This window comes from Periophthalmus magnuspinnatus, chromosome 10, assembly GCF_009829125.3.
Source record: "Periophthalmus magnuspinnatus isolate fPerMag1 chromosome 10, fPerMag1.2.pri, whole genome shotgun sequence".
In the NCBI taxonomy this organism is placed as follows: domain Eukaryota; kingdom Metazoa; phylum Chordata; class Actinopteri; order Gobiiformes; family Gobiidae; genus Periophthalmus; species Periophthalmus magnuspinnatus.
The window spans coordinates 31,485,973-31,504,671 of record NC_047135.1 but is presented as its reverse complement, the minus strand read 5'-3'; the positions used below and the strand labels follow the sequence as shown (position 1 = coordinate 31,504,671).

General features: G+C 42.8%; 2 protein-coding genes across 2 annotated transcripts in view; one reads left to right on the top strand and one right to left on the bottom strand.

The window, feature by feature from the left end:
- The window catches only part of mrpl11 (mitochondrial ribosomal protein L11), a 36,826-nt gene extending 28,381 nt beyond the window's left edge, over positions 1-8,445 (top strand). The window contains exons 4-7 of the mRNA XM_033974505.2: positions 3,099-3,194; positions 4,857-4,950; positions 6,573-6,732; positions 8,214-8,445. Of these exons, the coding sequence (XP_033830396.1) occupies positions 3,099-3,194; positions 4,857-4,950; positions 6,573-6,732; positions 8,214-8,331 (468 nt within the window). The 3' untranslated portion in view covers positions 8,332-8,445. The remainder of the gene's footprint in view (positions 1-3,098; positions 3,195-4,856; positions 4,951-6,572; positions 6,733-8,213) is intronic.
- Positions 8,446-12,884: 4,439 nt separating this feature from the next.
- On the bottom strand, positions 12,885-16,806 carry npas4a (neuronal PAS domain protein 4a). Its single transcript, XM_033974680.2, has 8 exons — positions 16,475-16,806; positions 16,072-16,232; positions 15,886-15,988; positions 15,458-15,773; positions 15,246-15,355; positions 14,980-15,115; positions 13,155-14,890; positions 12,885-13,059 (listed from the first exon to the last, which is right to left on the bottom strand). Exons 1-8 carry the CDS (start codon positions 16,647-16,649, stop codon positions 13,028-13,030), a joined length of 2,769 nt encoding a protein of 922 aa, XP_033830571.1. The 5' UTR covers positions 16,650-16,806; the 3' UTR covers positions 12,885-13,027.
- Between the last annotated feature and the right edge of the window lie 1,893 nt (positions 16,807-18,699).

The following is an 18,699-nucleotide window of genomic DNA, read 5'->3' as shown; positions in this document are numbered from 1 at the left end:
AATTCTGGGTTAAAGCTGTTTTCACTCTAGAATTAATCCTGAATCGAAAATAAAGAGAAATATCCAGCAATAGCTCAAAATTATGAGGTACTTACTCTTGATGTAGTTACAGGACCCAAACGGACCTGGTGAGGCTCTCTTGGTACTCTTTCATCTCGAACTTTCCCCTCTGCAGAGTGGGTGGTTCCCGACATGACACCTAATCACCTGCATGACACTGCAAGGGGGCAGAGTATGATAAAATGCCAACAGCAACGCAGATTAAATGAACAGAGTAATGACTGTAATGAATGAGAGTGTTCCTGCTGAAGACTTTAATTAACCTCGCCTCCCACCAGGCTCTCTCTCCCTGCGTAACACCTTCATCATTGCGTCGCACATCCCTCTGTCCACTGCTCATGGCCGTTTATCCTGTGGCCTCGTGTGCCAGTAGCAATTAATCCTGTCTGATGCCCAGGGCCACGTCCTATGTCTGTGTCCTTTATAGCCATGTTTGCCACGCTTCCTTAAACACAGCAGTGCTTCTGACCTGCTCAGGCTCTATCTTTGACCCTTCTTCAAGTGTCATGTTTTCCTCCTCTCAGATACAAAGACACCTGGTTCCTCCCTATCAGCAAATTCTCGCAGTTTATTATATGCACATATCCAGATAGACTTGTCAGATTAAAATTAGGTCCAGGTGTTCATACATAAACATCTGTGCAGATGAATCCTGGACATTTTGATGAGAGCCTCCCTCTAGTTTTGCTCGGCCCTGTTCCCCTCGGTCAAGCAAACCTTTTTCATTGTGCAAATAGTGGCCGCTACATTCTGACAAGTTTAATGTACCTCAGCTGTCTCTTCTATCCCATTTTCTGCTTCTCCTTTGTGCCCATCAACTCTCCTCCTTCTGCCACACTAGAGCTACATCTTGTTAAAATGAGTTAGTCAAGCCGAAAGGCCAATCACATTAACACGAATGTCAAAACGACTGCAGAGAATGTGGTGACGGGGTCGATTCAAACGGACACTGCACATATTTTAATTGCAAATGCTGAATTGCTCTTATAATCACAACTAATGTAACTCTACTCATGTTGTTGATGATACAGCAGTTGCTTACCATATGTGCAGCTGGATTTTATGATAAGAAATGTCTTCTAGATTAGCATTTAATCCCAATGACCAGCATCTCAATTGTCTTTTGATGATTTATGGCTGAGTGTCCTGGTCCCTCTGTGTTTGACGGCCCTGCCTTGGGTGATCGGCTGCAGTCGGTTTATACTGGAGAGCGCTCTAATCAGTCCTGGTGCACGAGAGGGATTTATCTAGTAACTAGGGCTCTGGGATGATTAGATGCTCAGATGCAGTGAATGGGGAAAGTGATTTGGCCTGAGCATAAATGTTGCTGTGCCAGTTCCCACTCTGATAAATGTCATATGAGGTTGGAAAAGCAAATCTTGCTGCTTTTATGGCCTGCCGTGCCCCCACAACATTTAAAGATTGTGATTTCCACCTCTACTAGCATGACCAAATTGTTGTAATTACAGCAATTAAACTATTAAATAGCCTGGAGACAAAGTAAAAAATGGCTTCTGCTCTCATCTTCAGAGACTGAGTTGTCTGGACTGCCATGGACGGCTCATGAAAAATATTGCCACCGGTCTCGAGTGCATTCCTAACCGTGTACAAACCCAGGGCCTCCCTGCGTCCATGGTGCTGTCTTTAGAGCTGTTGTCCACTATATACATAACTGTCCAAGCTTAAGCACATTTTTGAACCAAGGCTTTGTGTGCTGCTGGTCGGGAAGGTCTTTTTATGGCATTGTGTGGCATGAAAGGGCAGTCTGAATCAGTGGGAGAGATCATTATCCAACTGTGGCTGTACAGAGGGAAAGAAACAGGAGCTGAATGTCCACAGCTAAGCCAGAGGCTGTACTTCTACTCATATGTAACATCACAGTCTTATATAAATCCATATTTAATTATGCCCTGGCCCCCACACACCCTGCTTGTTTACTTTGCAGTGTTGTTTTGTGTTAGGGGCAGGTTGGAGAGGAAGGTAGTGAGGCTGACATGGGATTACTATTAATAAGCACTAGAGGGAAAGATAAGGTAAAGGCTAGAAATGCTCCTGGGACAAAAACTGCTTTTCATTTTATTAGCAGGAGATTTAAATTCAAATATCACCTAAATATGTGTAAAATGTGTATTGATTGAAGTGGTGTGTAGAAATAACAGTTTGTGGTCACTGTGTTGTGCACATAAGACACTTTGGTGTCTTATGAAGCAATGGGGTTGCACTGATCACAACTGATTACTATGCAGCAGGTGCTTTGTAGGCCTTTAGTGGGATGATGTGCACTAAAGCTTCTGCTCTGTTAGTTTCAAATAAATGCCTTCCTTCTCTGTCAGTAGAAAATTTCTCATGATGACTGACTTTTCATCAGATTCATTATTTGTATCTGGGGGCTCTGCACTCTTGAGTTCAGTCACACCACAGCTGACTTGTTATTTCATAATCCCCTTTTCCTATGCTAATTTCTGAAATTAACATTTAGATAAAATTGTTCTGTTTGGGGATGTAGGTGGTTTGCATTGACTTTTAATTTACACTAGTGATAATAATTTGATTCTTTGCGTCCTGCTTCAAAAACCCATGGTGCAGGGGAACAGTGCTGGACGGGTGTTGACTTAATGTCACCCATCCATTTTGTTTTCGCTCTGGTTGGCCTCGCTGGAGCTGGAAAATGGGAGGGTCATTCATCACTGGGTTTCTCTGGCTCTGGGCGCCAACATGCATTCAGTCATAGAAAGAATGACAGACACACAAACAACACTGCTGTATACACACACAAAGGCATTTCACTGTGAATATAATGAGAAAGTAGCATGAAGTTTAAAAATGTTTCCTCAAAATGTTGCAGTGCATAAACCAGGCTGTCAGAGGCCTTCCCTCCACTGTGCATGTGTGCAAATGCATTCAAAACACTCTGACATTTGTGACAGTTTGACTGACAGCACCAGGGCATCTGCATTCAGACTACAGTGGTGACACTATGAGCCCAGGCAGCAGCTCACGTTGGAAATAATCTGTACATTTCTCTGGTCTCTTTTTAGAGAGGAATCCCCATTGGGCAATTCTGCAAAGACTTCAATGAGAAGACCAAAGAGCTAAAGGAGGGTATCCCTCTTCCAATCAAGATCCATGTGAAGGTACGTCTGCCTGCTCTAACCCACCACTGACCCTTTACAGTGCATTCTCTCTCCTGCTCACCACTGTGGTTATTCCTCTGGCTGCATACATTACCAGCTCACTTTTATTATTCATACTCCCTCACTGAAGTAAGCCTTTCCATTTGCATTCATTAATGAAGCAATGCCCAAAGGAACCTGGCGTCAAGAAGCATTAAGTGCATGGTGGGGATGGAAACTCCTCAGAAAAGAGCTGTTGCATTTTCTTTGTCAAAGAACTATGTATTACTTTTATGTGTGGAATCCTTTGAGGTGAATACGTCTGTGCTGTATGAGCTATGAGCATGTGAAGTGATGACTGAGAGCTGAGTCCTACATAAGGCTTAAGACGTTTTTAATATCCCTTTTTTTTCACTCGCAAATGGCGCCCTCTGGTGGCGTTTCCATGGCTAGCCAAGTATCAAGAATGCTCAAAAATAAATTGACCTTTTTGATGACATATCTTTGCCTTATGAAGCTCAACAGTGACCACCCACTTTGAGCCTAAGGAAGTAAATTTTACATATATTCTTTTTCCATAGCTATTAAAGGTTTTTCAGAGCTTGCTGGGGGCAAATCAGCTATTTAGTAACTAATGACCACAAGGCCTATAATATTATTTATAATTTCTAAAAGTGAAATATTTAGCTATTTGTTTTTTCAACTGAAAAAAACACATAGCTGATTGCCTATGGAACTACAGGCTAACTTCACAGTATGACTGAGCACCAGCTATGGTGCAACTTTCATTTTGCATTGGCCGCCTTTATCCTCAAAGCAGCAACTATAACAGTAATATTTAAATATTTTATTCTGAACATTTTTCTTTGTTTTTTGATTAACAAAGGCAGCTCTCAAAAACTGAGTAATGCATTTGCAAGAAACACAGTCCATTTCTGAACATGTAAAAAGAGACAAATCTACCATTATCACTCGAAAGGTCAAACCCCAGAGTGATAATGATAAACCACTTTCTACCGTCTACATTTTATTGGACCTTTATGATTTTGGGGTATATATGATAAATGGCCTCTCTCCAAGGGAAAGTACATCAAAATTATACTAGAGATAGGCCAATATATATAGGTTGGCCGATATATTGGGGTGATATTTGGACTTTTTAGTGTTTCGGCCTTTGGCCTTAAATCTCCAGCACAGGCCGATATTTTGTTTTGGTCAATCTGTTGCCTAAAAATACAGAGTGTTATATTAACACTTTAATACGAAGAGAGCTGTACAAAACATGACTGCGCCAATCTCTTATAGGGTTGTAGTAAAAAGATGTTAGGGGGGAGTTTATTGTAAATTTAAATGACATCAACAAATGAGAGTGATACTTAGACAAAGTAAGGCTTTATGCATGCTATTGTAATTGGGTCATTATAACAAAGTAATTCAGGCTGGAGCATGTCTGTAAGACTCATGACCACATGATATCAACTGTTAGTAGAATCCTCATTAGGATTTCACAAATCTCATCACTTTTAATATATATTAATTGCATTACAGAACATTTCACAGATTTGGTATTTTTAATTTTAAAAAGTATGCTATAAATCTGTGTGGACACTAACATCTCGCACAAATTAAGAGAAACCATGTTTTGAAATTATGAAATGTAATGGTGTTATTTTTTTACTTCAGCCTGACCGAACCTATGATCTGAAGATTGGACAGCCAACTGTGTCGTACTTCCTCAAACAGGCTGCGGGCATCTCAAAAGGAGCGGCAAAAACAGGTGAGCCCACTGCTTCTGCAGATCCCCACATGTAAAAGCTGCAGATTCTTGGCCTCCGTTTGAGCTCTGAGTGATTGATGTAATATTCATTGTATTGGGGAGCATTGGCTGCAGAGGCTGGAAATGGCAAAGGTGCTTTTAAATTGGTGAAACAAAAGAGAATATACAATGTATATATATATATATATATATTTCCCTTTAGTGTCCATCCATCTTCTTCCACTTATCTGAGGCCAGGTCACGTTCTAAGCAGGGACTCCCAAAATTCCCTCACCCAAGACACTTCCTCCAGCTCTTCCGCGGGGACCCCAAGGAGTTCCTAGGCCAGCCAAGAGACATACTTCCTCCAGCATGTCCTGGGTCTTCCCCAGGGCCTCCTTTCGATGGGAGGCGTCCAAGGAGGCATTGAGGACGCAACTGAAAAAGATGCCCAAGCCGCCTCAGCTGACTCCTCTCAATGTGGAGGAGCAGCAGCTCTGCTCCGAGCTCCTCTTGTGTGACTGAGCTCTTCACCCTATCTCTAGGGGAGCGCCCAGCTACCCTGCTGAGGAAACTCATTTTGACCCCTTATATCTGCTTAGAAATTCTGTCCATAAAAACAATAACTGCACTGGGAGCAGGTCTGACTTGCTGCTGGCAATGCGAACACAACTCCTGCTTCGGTCTTACAAGGACCAGACAGCCCTTAGCAAAGAGCCCCAGACCGCATACTCCCAGAGCACCCCCCCAAGGAAACAGCCAAATGCCTTCTCCAGATCCACAAAACACACGTGCACTGGTTGGGCAAACTCTCATGAACCCTTAACCCCTCAGTTGAGGGTATAGAGCTGGTTCAGTGTTCTGTGGGTAGGACAAAAACCACACTATTCCTTCTAGATTCGCAGTACATTGGAATTTACCTTGCTGAGGAGTGTGATTCCCCTGTAGTAGGAACGCATCCTCCAGACATCCTTCTTAAACAGAGAGACCACCGCCCGGTCTGCCAATGTAGAGGCACTGTGTCTGACCGCCATGCGATGTTTCAGCCCTACAACATCCAGAGACTTAAGAATTTCTTTAAGAACGGCCAGTAGTCCTGCTCCATGGCATCCTCTGAGCCCCAAAATTTTGCCTCTGCAACTTTAAGAGGTTCTGTGTCCGGAGATCCAATCACAGAGCCCCCCCAGGTTTGACTGCTGCCAAGATCTCCCTTCACTGCCCCCTTACACATCCTCTTACAGGTTGTGGGTCCCCGGGAGAACGGCTCCACTTCACTCCTTTGGCCTGTGCCTGGCTGAGCTCCGTGGGGAGTGGCCTGGCCACCAGCTGCTCGCCGCTGACCACCAGCCCCAGTGACACCACTACGGCAACGTAACTTCTTCTGATACTCGTCATAATGAGCTTCAGAATTGCTCTTGGTTTCACCTGTCCCCTAGGACCTGTTTGCCATGGGTGATCCTATCGGGCGCATGAACCACTCAAGAACATCTCAGGATCATTCAAGCGCTCAAACCCCTCCACCATGTTAAGGTGGCAGTTCAAATAATTTTAACTTATGTCCAGCCTCTTTGAGCTGTCCACTCTGTTTGTTTTTTTTAGTCTAAACTGTTTATTTCTGACCATGTGTTTTTCTGCTCTTAAAGGCCACGAGACAGCGGGAATGGTGTCTGTGAAAGCCATTTATGAGATTGCACAGGTCAAAGCCCAAGATGAATGCTTCAAAATGAGAAATGCTTCACTGGAAAATGTAGTAAAATCCATCGTAGGCTCGGCGCGCTCCCTTGGCATCAAAGTTGTTAATGAGTAAGTTTGTCTGCTTCAGGCAAAGTGAGACTCATGCAGGAGCTTCCTAAAAGACATTATCAAATAGTAATAATGACACCTGAATAATTAATCAAAAGAAGGTTATGCATATTTAGTTGTATTCACCTGCAGGTAAACGCTGCTGTGAGGATGGAGCACAGGGGAGATTAGAACAACCTCAGAAATTACACTGAATAATATGAACTCTGTTTAAAAGTATTTATTTGTCAAATTTCCCCTTGCAGACAACTTAATGCCAAATAAAATAAAAAAATAAATACAAATCTTTTAATTTAGAATTAAAAGTCACCAATTTCACATTCAGGAAGTTAACACCACAGCCATCTGCAACACCTTTTCTGGTTGTATGATTTTGCATAGGGCTTCTGACTGTGACCACACATGTGTTATACACAGACTAGCTGTTCTCAAGCCGGCCGGGGAAAGGGTGCCTTGTTGACTTGGTGGTGCAAATCCTCCTATATTATATCATATTTTAGCAGCTAGTTCTCCAGTGAAATGGATGGAATTAGAAATGTCAACTACAACAGCAATGATGGATGCTGTGTGTTTGAAAAACTTTTTTAAAATTTTCTTTCCACACCATCTCATGCAGTAATTTTAATTTTCCAGGCAGTTAAACCCATTAAAATGTAATGTTGTATTTGTAGCGAAGGAATCTACACCAATTATTTTGATGTTTTAAATCAAGAACAGACAGTTGAGACCAAAACACATATTGTATGGTATGTTCTTTCAAGGTTTCAGATGACCTCATACTTATACTTATATTCTTAAAATGCAGTAATGAAGAGAGTTATGGGAACTGATCACAAATTTTCAACACTTGTGAATTCACCTTTTAAACATTTTTAATTTGAATCCCATATAACCAACTAGAAAACCTGGCTGGTTTTAGGAATGTAAACTTTTATAGTCTAGAATCTGAAAACCACCAGTTATAAAATGCTGAAATATGTATTCTTCAGCTGTATTTTTCTCATGTTTGGGGGTTAGAGCAGATTACAGATGTGGTTCACTGGCACAATGTTCACAGGTGAATGTGTATACAAACGCCCACCTGTGCACTGTTAGTCCACACTCATTTATCATGTTTACAGGTCTGAGGTCTGAGGTTTTTGTCAACAAAACCAAAGTTGTGGAATTTCAGCACTTTTCTTTTCTTTCCAAATCTGTCTCATATATTTGTCTTCTACCAGAAATCTCCCCACAATGTTTTTCTGTCCCATTAGTCAAGACTTATCTCCTGGGAGCTACAATTATTGGCTGTTTAAGATTTAGTGAGTTCTAAATGAAATGTGCTTAAGGAAATATGACTCCATTAGTGCTTGTCTTATTACATTAATTAGAGCCCATGGAAAATACTCCTACATTCTCAGTTTTTGATTCATTTTTTTACTTGACCCTAATAGCTTAAGCTGAAATCCTTTTGATGACTGTTCTTCTGTCTTGTGCTGTAGCCTGTCTGCTGAGGAATACAAAGTTTTCTTGGAGCAAAGGGAGGAGAAACTTAAAGCTGATGCTGCTGAAGCCGCTGCTGCAGCTGCCGCCGAATCTGCTACAGGAAAAAAGAAATGATTCTGTCCCATTCCTATTTATTATTGTTTCTGAGCTACATCAAGACTGTAATTTCCCTCAAAGCCCACTGTATGTGTCAGATGTTAATAAAAGATTATGCTGTTTTTCACTTTGTGCTGTTGTCCTCCTTGTTTGTTTATTTATAGTGAAGTGTACAATAGTGGCGACAGGTTTTTTTTGTTCAATTTGGATTTTTATAAACTTGCCAAACTTTCACTTCCACTGACTTATACTGAAATTGTATCTGCTTAGAAAGTTTTTACAGTCAGTCTTTTCTAAAATTAGTATGTATTATGTACACTTGTGATTCTGAATGCATTTTTTATCAACTCGGCTAGGTGCTAGAGAAATCATAGAGTCCCATGCTTAATTTATTTATTTAGTTAAACGTATGTCAAAGGAAACCAAGACGCAAACTCATAATGACTAATATTTCATATAGGTTATGTCATATTGGTGTTAACAATTGTTACGTTAACAGCCCAACAGCAACACCTTTTTGATGTTCAGCAAGCCCGTACAGTTGCCTCAGAAAGTTTTCAGACTTCTTTTCAATTTCTTTTTTCTTTTTTTAATCATAATGGAGCCACAAACTAACTAACTCCTATTGAGGTATTTTTTTTATTCCAGACATAATTGTTTCCTAGGAACCTAGTCCCCAGCTCATGCACACACAGCCAGTTAACGAACGAACAAATTGGCAGCTGGATTACTTGGTGATGGGAACTACATGGGTGTGCACCTTCCATGCTGTGTTAATATTTAGTCAGGGGTAGGGGGAAAAAATACTTGATTATTTTAATTTTGATATTTGTCTGTAAACCAATGCACATACAAGCGTTCAAATAAGCAAATATGAAAGAATGAAGAATATGTTAAGGCCATGTATATGTTACATACATTTCTCACAATGCAGCCGTGTCACAAAATGGGTACTTCCAAAGGGTCAAAGGAACTATCCCAGAGTAGGAAATGAACTATGTTCCAAAGCAGTGGTCCTATACAGTTCCTCCCCTGTGCAAAAGTATCACAGTAAAGTATTTAGTTGCCTTGGCACATCTCAACAGCACAGTCACTGCAGCACTTTAAATCTCTACTACAGACAAATATTTTGTCATTGACATTTGATAAGTTTGAGAGAGTGACACCTTGGGTTTGTATTAATGTTTTAATCTATATAATGTCTAGATCTGGTTCTAAAGCCACAGGGAACCCTCAGAGAAGAATGGCCTTAGAGAGAGCAGGAGGACTATAATGAGAGCAGCATGACACTGTTTAGGTATTTCTCAAAAGAGTAATTCGTGCTTCATGCAGAATGTATTAAATCCAAAACTCAATGTCCAAGCTAGTTTACGACACCTTGAGCCACCATCTTTTGGCCAAAGAATAATTAGAGCTTTGTTATCTGAACAGTGTAAAGCTGCAGCCTGAGATATCAGAGACATTTGTCCTTCTGAATCTGTCGACCATCTGCACATGGCTCTGAGAAGCTCAGCCGCTGTCACCACTGGACTCCAGCTCAACTCTGTCTAAGGTCATTCTTTTCCGATGGCTCACTTTGGGAAACAACCCTTTTACTAGATACTAAGAAAATGTGAAATTGTAGATTATTTAAATATTTTATTTTCTAAATTAGACTAATCAGATTTACTATGCATCTACATCATCATAATAATTGAAGGGATTCTGAAAACGTCCTGATTCTAAATTTCATGCTGATGTGCATCTTCATCTTTCTCATCATCCAAAAATCCAAATCACATTCTCACTCAGAAATTTAGTGGCAGACACCGTCTGTTTCTGTTATGCCAGCTACAAAAAGAAGATCCATCACATACAACACAAGTATCCCAGCTTACATTATAAAGGCATTTATAAATCGGTTATGAAGGAAAAATTCCATATTTACTATGGATCATACCTGGACGACTGATGTTTGTAAACAATGTTGTACAAGTTTGTATAGCCTTTTTAAATCTCAACTTAAACAGGTGAGTTTTCTTGTTGTCTAAGTGAACAAATGGCAGGCTTGGTTTGATACTGGGATTTTAGTGACTGATAGCCTGTTGTATCCTCAATATTAGCCTCAAAGTAAAACTACCTGACAAAAAACCTAGATGCGCTGCTAATTTCTCTAATTGTTGTGTCTCTTTTTTGCTTGGATAGTAATATCTATTTGATGGATCTGTTATTATTATTATTATTATTATTATTATTATTATTATTATTATTATTATTATTATTATTATTATTATTATTATTATTATTATTATTATTATTATTATTATTATTATTATTATTATTATTATTATTAGTCCCGCAACACTGTGTTGTTGACAGGATTCAGCACCAGGGGGCAGCACTTAACCATGTATGCATCCATTGGCAGCCCAACAAAGACATTGCTGTAGCCCATGAATGGTGCTTTATTTAGATGGCCTTATTTGACTGAAAGTCTAAAATAATGATAAGTTATAACATTCATCTTATAATGAGGCTTATAAGGAAAACATTTGCCATTGTCATTTAGGCCCACTGTGTTGTGCTATGTTGTCATCTAGTAATTTCATGCACAATAAAATCATGCATTGGGTGGGCTGAAATAGGTCCACATTGACATTGTCTGGCATATCTGCCATACTGTACATCTAATTTTAGCTTTCTGTCTTCCTTTGTGTGCCCCTCCCCCATCTTTACAGAGCTTCTCAATGGAGGCTGAGAATAGCTCTCAGAACAGGAATGCCTATATATGGAGTCTGGCAGACGCAGGTACATCAACTGAATGTGGGCAAGTGTAATTTGTAAAGGAGGTTGGTTGTGATGCTGGTGATGGGAGGGGGGTCTTATTGTGCCTACTATTATGCACCACATCATCATCATCATCATCATCATCATCATAAGTGGGAGGTGGTTCTGTGCACGCAAAGCCTCTACGTCCAGCGAGTGCGTCAGTCTGACTCAGATAGTGTCTCGTCATGCGTGTGCGTCAGAGCTGTTGCTGAGCGAAACTCGCTCCGGGGCAGAACGGAGGAGAGGCTGGGAGGGAGGTGGGACTGTTATACTGAGGATGGAGCAGGGATCTTGGCCATGACGACACAAGTGCATCAGCAGCATTAAGTGCACTTTAATATAAATGCATTTGTATGACAATCAAATACACTTATAAGCATCACAATAGAACACTGGTCCACAATGTCCATTTGCATTAGCATATTCATAATACAGTTTATCTCTTTTTAAATGATAAAAATCTCTCTTCTATTTACAGTCCAATAACTCTTCATACAAATGTACAAATGTGTACAACCTTTCTGTAAAACACATATGCCTATATCCACAGACATATGCAGTATGCAGTAACATTGTTTTCAAATGTCACACAAACATACATTTTACACAATATATTAACTTAGCCTTTAAAAGCTAGAACGTAGGAATCAATCCTTTACTTGACCGTAGACAACTCTACGTGAGTATGTCGACACCATGGGAATAGTACCATTCTCAACCCGTGTCGCTTGGTAACTGAATAGAAATAGCACCCCATCCATATTCTCATTTTTTAAAACAAAACATTTTATATTATAACCCCTCTTAAAAAAGAAGAATCTCTCATTCACAAAGTCAGTTGTGCCTCAATGCACCGCACTCCAGTGGAGCAGCGATGCAACTATCCATTTGTCATGGACTAAGATGAAGAGTTCAGAGTTCAGCAGGTCAGGGGCATTTCAGGCACAAGGAGCCGCTATAAGCTGCCAGCATGGCAAATATCCGGCCGACTGCCCTCAGGCCCCACAAGACCTGGAGAGTCACATTCAGAGTCTCATGTACAGTACAGCGTAGCAGTGGATTATGGCATGATCAGAGCTCCGGCAAACATGTAGACAATCTCAAAAAGCGATGAACACTTGGACATACTGTAACTGAGATCACCACATGCCAGGATCTCTTAACGGTTGAGTATTTTTAGTTTAGTTTTTTGTTTGTTTGTTGCACAATACATAAAAATACACACATTTTAGGATGAAGTTGTATGTATGGAATGCTAAAGATTTGGAGCAGCAAACCCAAAACTTAAAGTATTTTAGATTCATTCAACACTGTGTTGCCTTTTAAGGCAGTGAGGAACAAGACTTGAATCTTAATGTTCTATTGAAACATTCTGAATACAGCAATAATGGTTATCCTATGGATATTATTTGTAAACATTTCACTTTTAAGGTTTGGATTTGTGCTGCTGCCTGTCTAGCAAAAGTGCTAGAATTGTTCTGTCCATTGACAAATAATGTAATTTTTTTAGTTCACAACAGAATTTTCACTACGAGTGAATACAAATGCGCGTCTGGAAGTTAAACAGCGCAAATTAGTTGAGAGAATGTTCTCTTTTTCTTTTCTAGACGAGGTGTCTGTCTAGTTTTTATAGAGGAGGTTAATGGAAACTGCACAAGCTCAGGACCCAGTCAGTCCTGAATCCATGTGATTTTACCATTGACAAAATGTTGCACCAGTTTGTATTAGTACTGTAGAGATTATGACTTAACAAAAGCCAATTATTTTTCTCATAGATATGTCGGAATTAGTCCTTTAAGTTATATACATTATGTATATTTATACACTTAATCATTTTTTACTTTTCAGTAAAAGGGGCTCCATAAAATATGACAATATGCCATACTTGATGAAGTAAGTCACAGACTTATTTTAGAACGGAGGAACTTCCACTCCCATCTGAAAGACAAGAATAAAAATAAGGAAAATGTTAGTTACACAATTACAGAAGATGTTGTGTCAATAATACATTTGATGTGATGTATGGGGCTTACCTTTGTGGAAGCACTGTGTGGATGGATGACATTGGAGTTGATACAACTCAGGTTGTTGCCCCAATCCAGGGGTGATCGAGGCACCTGCCCCAAACATGGGTTCCAGGACAGCCAGCTCCTCGAGGAGGGACTGAGTGCAGGTCATGGCAGATGGCGGCGAGGCGACAGGTGAGGACACTGGACCAGGAGACGCCGTGAGGATCAGGGGAGGGGAAGCTGGGATGGAGGAGCAGGACGACACAGGAGATGAAACCACCTCAATCTCCATGGGCTCCTCTGCTAGCCCCTCCCCTTCAGCATGGACCCCGCACTCCGTAGTCGCACTCGCCCCACAGCCAGCCATGGAGTTACGATGCGCCGATTGGACGCTACACATGTGGCCCACTCCCTCAAACTGGGAGGGTTGGTGCCAGCACATGGGGGTCTGAGGAGATGTGGGATCAGACTGTGTTGGTAGAACTGGAGGTGAAGGAGACTGAAGAGAAGCAAAGTCATCTTGGAGGAGGGTTTCAAGAATATTCTCTTCAAAAAGAGAGTTGTCCTCATCGAGAAACATAGGAATGTCCAACCCCCGCCAGGCCTTAATGGGGTAGAACTCCCGAAGCACATGAACCGGGTCTACATCAGTGGCCTCTACCATGGGGGACATGAATGGAGAGGGGGGGCATGAAGAAGGGGACATTTTGGATAATAAAGGGTCCATGTAGAACCCCTCTGCCAATGAGCTGATGTGTTGGGCAAGAAGGGAGATTTCAGCATGCTCCTTCTCTCGCTCTAATGAGAAGAATGAGAGACAGGGCTGTTTGCCAGGGGAGGCCTCTGGTGTAAGCAGGCCCTCAGGGGGGCACTGAAGGGGTCCCAGGGGGACATCTACATAAAGGGGACCCCTAACCTCAGGCAGCGTCATAACTGTACAGTCACCATCTCCTGGGCTGTCAGGAGTGGGGGGAAGTTTTTCATAAAGCGATCCACTGCAAGGCTCTATGGGGAAAAGAAGGTCTGTAGATGGGGTCGGCAGGGCCAGGGGCAGTTTAGCGGACAGAGTTGATGGGGGCACAGGGCTGGATGTGGTGGTGGGAGGGGCAGAGGGAGGGGCAGTGGAGGTGGTTGTTGTAGTGGTTGTGGCGCTGGGAGGGGGCGTGGTGGTACCTGTGGGGTCAAAACTGAACAGAGGCTCACCAAATGGGAAAGCAGCCCCACTGACCTGGGGTGTGTAGGGAGGAGTGCACACAAACTCTTTGGTCTGAGCCTGTGAGGTGGGCACAGGGGGTAGGGGCAGGGGTAGAGAGGGCAGCGGTGGGTCGAGCTGGAAGGATGGTGGCAGAAGAATATTTTGTGTAAGAAAGTCTAAGTCTGCCACTGTTTCCACGGTGACCGGCGTGGGGGAGGATGTTGCAGACCGGGTCTCATCTCGGACAGAAGGATGCTGTTGGAAGAAACTCTCCTCCTCCAGGGAAGAGAGACTGGAACGGGGGTCTCCCTCCACCTGAACGGTCTCTGTGGCAGAGCTGCTTGGCTCATCAGAGGAAGCTACACTGCAGCCGGCAGTGCTGAAGTCAAACGACTGGCCTGACAGGCCGCTGCTCCCCGGGGTGAACACTTGATCAGGACTGGACAGGGTCTCAGGGGATTGAAGGCTGAGACCCTCCTGTTGGGTTGTCCCAGCACTTAGCACAATATTGAGTTGGGTCTGCTCTGAGCTGAGCTGCTGACGAACTGCCCAGGCCTCAGAATCACTGCAACACAAGAGAGACTTTATTTAGACTTTTATTTAGACTTTTATTTTATGTATTTTGTTAACTGAATTAATGCTGCTGACACTCACCTGATGATGTAATTGTTGCTAGTGACTGGCACCTCCCCAGGCTGTAGCTGTAGTACCATGTAAAGCCAGACCCATGTCAGGTCTTGAGCCTGAACACGGACCACCATCTCTGCTCGGCCCTCTCCGCCTTCCCTCACTGTTAAAGACAAGAATAGTTGTTGACACCACTTTGTCATCTCATGAATCTCAGTGTAGTTAGCATTGTGCCTGTGGGCTCAGTGTGTTGTGTGGGCAGCATGTTTGTAGCATGTGAAGAGTGTACTCACACAAGCTGCGGTGTTGTGCTGAGGCATGTGACAGGTCCTGTGGGTGGAGGAGGCTGTACCAGGAGCGGGATCGCAGCTCTGTCACATCAAAGCCCAGATAGAGGCTCACACTGCAGGCCAGAGTGGGCGTCATGTTAGAACATGATGCTTTAGTTTCTACTCAACATCAACACGTGATGGTTGGAATATGGAGAATGGAGATTTGCACTCACCTTTCTTGTGCAGAATACAGCCTCATGTCCCGGCCATGCTGTGAATAGAAACAAGCCAGAAACAGGTTGGCTTCAGCCAGAGGAGACCCTGTGGTGCCGGGAGCCTCCCTCTCAGTGCCTGGTCCAGAGCGACTTGGGTGGGGCTCCAGAGGAGAACAGAAACACACCCACACAGGGTTAGATGCCCAGTAGGACCCAGCTGTCGACGAGGAGGATGGAGGAGACAGGCAGCGAGCTCGTATCAGAACCAGTTTATTTCCAGCACTCTGCCTCCGGACTGATTTAGACGTGTTGAAACGGCAGCGCAGGAGACGATCTGTGGCAGTGAACAGTTCAAAGTTTATATTTTTATATCATATATCATATTTTATTGTATATTATACATCACCAAAATCAATTTCACATCATATTTAAATGAGCATTTTTACCATTCTCCAGTGATGAAGAAGTTGATAGGCTGGTCCTCATAATGAAATGGTCCGATGCATCAATTATATCATACACACTATCCCCTTGTGCCACTAGATCAACCTGTAAATATCAAGCACACTTATGGTTACTTCTTGCCATCTCATCTAATATGCGTTATGATAGTTATTGTCATTTTAACTTACCATTGAATGTCCCAGATGCTCTGAGACACTGTCAGACAGGTATAGGAGCTTGCCTTCTCCAGTCAGTAGCATAAGAAAGCCTGGCACCGCCTGCATTAACTCAGATAGCTCGTGAAAAGACAGAAATCCTGCAGACTCTTCGAGACTAGAACCCCCCACCTCTGTGGAAAAAAGACAAGAACATAATGCCTTAGTTGCTATCATACAACTACACCACTGCATTACAATGACAGGCTGCGGCGTTTCAGCACCACGGAGAGCGACACAAGAGCAGCGCTTCAAAACTATCTGCATCCATTTTCTTCGCTCTAACAGTTATTATTTAATACCAGAAACTCATTTCTGTCTCACACGAGCACTTGTTGATTCAGAGAAAGTGGTGTACATTTCAACAGGTCCTTACCTTGAGTGAAGAAGACGGACTTTCTCGTGTACATGCAAGCCAGTGACATGATGTGTAGATATGAAAGACGCGCTTTATCGGAATCCGCGATGGGTAACAAGTCTTTCAAGTTCCGAATCTCGGCGTTGATTTGGTCCCGGCGAGCCTTGGACGCGCCTTTGGTTGAGCGGTACATCACGGCGGAACTGCGGGGATTCCTCCGGTCAGAAGACAAGATTTTCTGAGTGGAGCAGACGGAATTTGGAGATGGTGGAAACTAAGAACTGTTATTGGACTTTCATCTCAGCTCTGGTTGCGCCAGAGTCAGGTTTGTAGGACGTCTGCTGCGCACGCTTAAGTCCGCACAGCGCCAAGGTACAGTTACCACGAACCGTAAATCTGGTTGAAGACTCTGCTCGCCGGTCACTTATATAGCCTGGGACTCCCAACGCACCAACACCGACGTAAAAGAGCGGGAGGGGTAGCTTCTACGTGGGGAGGGGGAGACTTCCACCGCTCAGAGCGCACACAGACTGCGTTGAGCTGTGGAAGTCTTTCTCCTTCCTCCCCTCTTGCCCTCTCCTTTCGGTGACTCGGTCTCGACGTCAGCTCTTCCCTCTACTCGTTCATGACGTCGGTCTGAAAAGGGGAGCTCCGGCGACGCAAAAAGCCCGATTTGGACAAAACCGAGAAAAAGGCGTGGTCAGAGTAGAAACGTAAACGGAGTCACCACCGGACTCCGGTGTGCTGGGGGTTTAGAGGGAGGGGGGTGCATGAGCAGATCTGTGCTTATGTGCCATCGTCGAGCTGCTGGAACCGATCTCTTACAGAGAATCTCTCCTTCAGACATTGCTGCTGTCCGGCCATTCAGAGAAATATCCAGAAAGAGACGCCTATACGGTTAGGTTTATTTTTAGAGACCTCTTAACATAAGAGGGTCTATCAATATCGGCATGCTTGCACCTGGACTGGACTGTCATCACCAGTGAAGTTGTGTAGCACATTGAGCTAAATTAAAAACAATGAAAGTGCACAGCTCATTGCGCAGTATTTTGCACAGCTTCACAGCTATCTATCCATCATGGAAACAAGCAGGTGACACCAACAGATATTTTTTTCATTTGTTTTAGCAATCAGTCACAGTAATTGCTTAAATGCAAGACAGATTTAGTTTAATTCAAGCTAAGATAAAGCAAACTCATCTCCATGAGGACAAGCAGGTGGTGGACCCCCACCAGAGAAATCACTGCACATTGACTATACCACAGTATATAAAATGAAGGGTCTAGGAAATATTCTAATCTAGATGTTTTATTGTTATGAAATAAAATGCCGCAGCACAAATTCTGTAAGACTGATGCAAGATGTAGATGACCAACTGCTCTGAGTCAACATCATTTCTTTCACATTTGACGTTTGCTAATTGGCTTCTTGAACATAATAATAATGATGTCCGTGCGTCAGGATCATGGCGCTGTGCAAAAGCTTTTCATGACGAGCTCCAATAAAAAATGTTTTCCTTTAATGACATGAATAGCCTAATTCTACGCGCGTATTCCGCCTTATTGCGCAACCCGCAAAAGCCGTCGCTAGTAGCACGTGAGGCAAGCATGCTGCAGCTAAAAATAGATCTCACCTGCGACCGACATAAGGAGCGCGAGGGATCCGGATCCCAATCATCGATTTATAAATACCCATCAAATTGGCGCCAAAATAGACCACACTTGTAGTACACACTTAACATGTGGAGTGTTATTATTTAGGTCTTTCTGATGAGGTGATTCTGGCCATGGACCACACGGTTTAAATGTTTTGAGGTTTTGAGAGACAATGGTCTTGATGCTTAATTTGCATTTTGTATCTTCATCCAGTATTTTTGTCTGGCTGCATTTTTCTGTTTCTGTCACTACCACTGTACCAAATACTCTACTACTGGCCTATTACCCTACTACAACCAATACCTACTGCCAATACTACAACCACCACTGCCAACAATACTACAACTACCACCACTGCCAACAATACTACAACTACCACTACCAACAATACTACAACCACCACCACTACCAATAATACTACAACTACCACCACTGCCAACAATACTACAACTACCACTACCAACAATACTACAACTACCACTACCAACAATACTACAACCACCACCACTACCAATAATACTACAACCACCGCCACGACTACCAACAATACTACAGCTACCAACAATACTACAACTACCACTACCAACA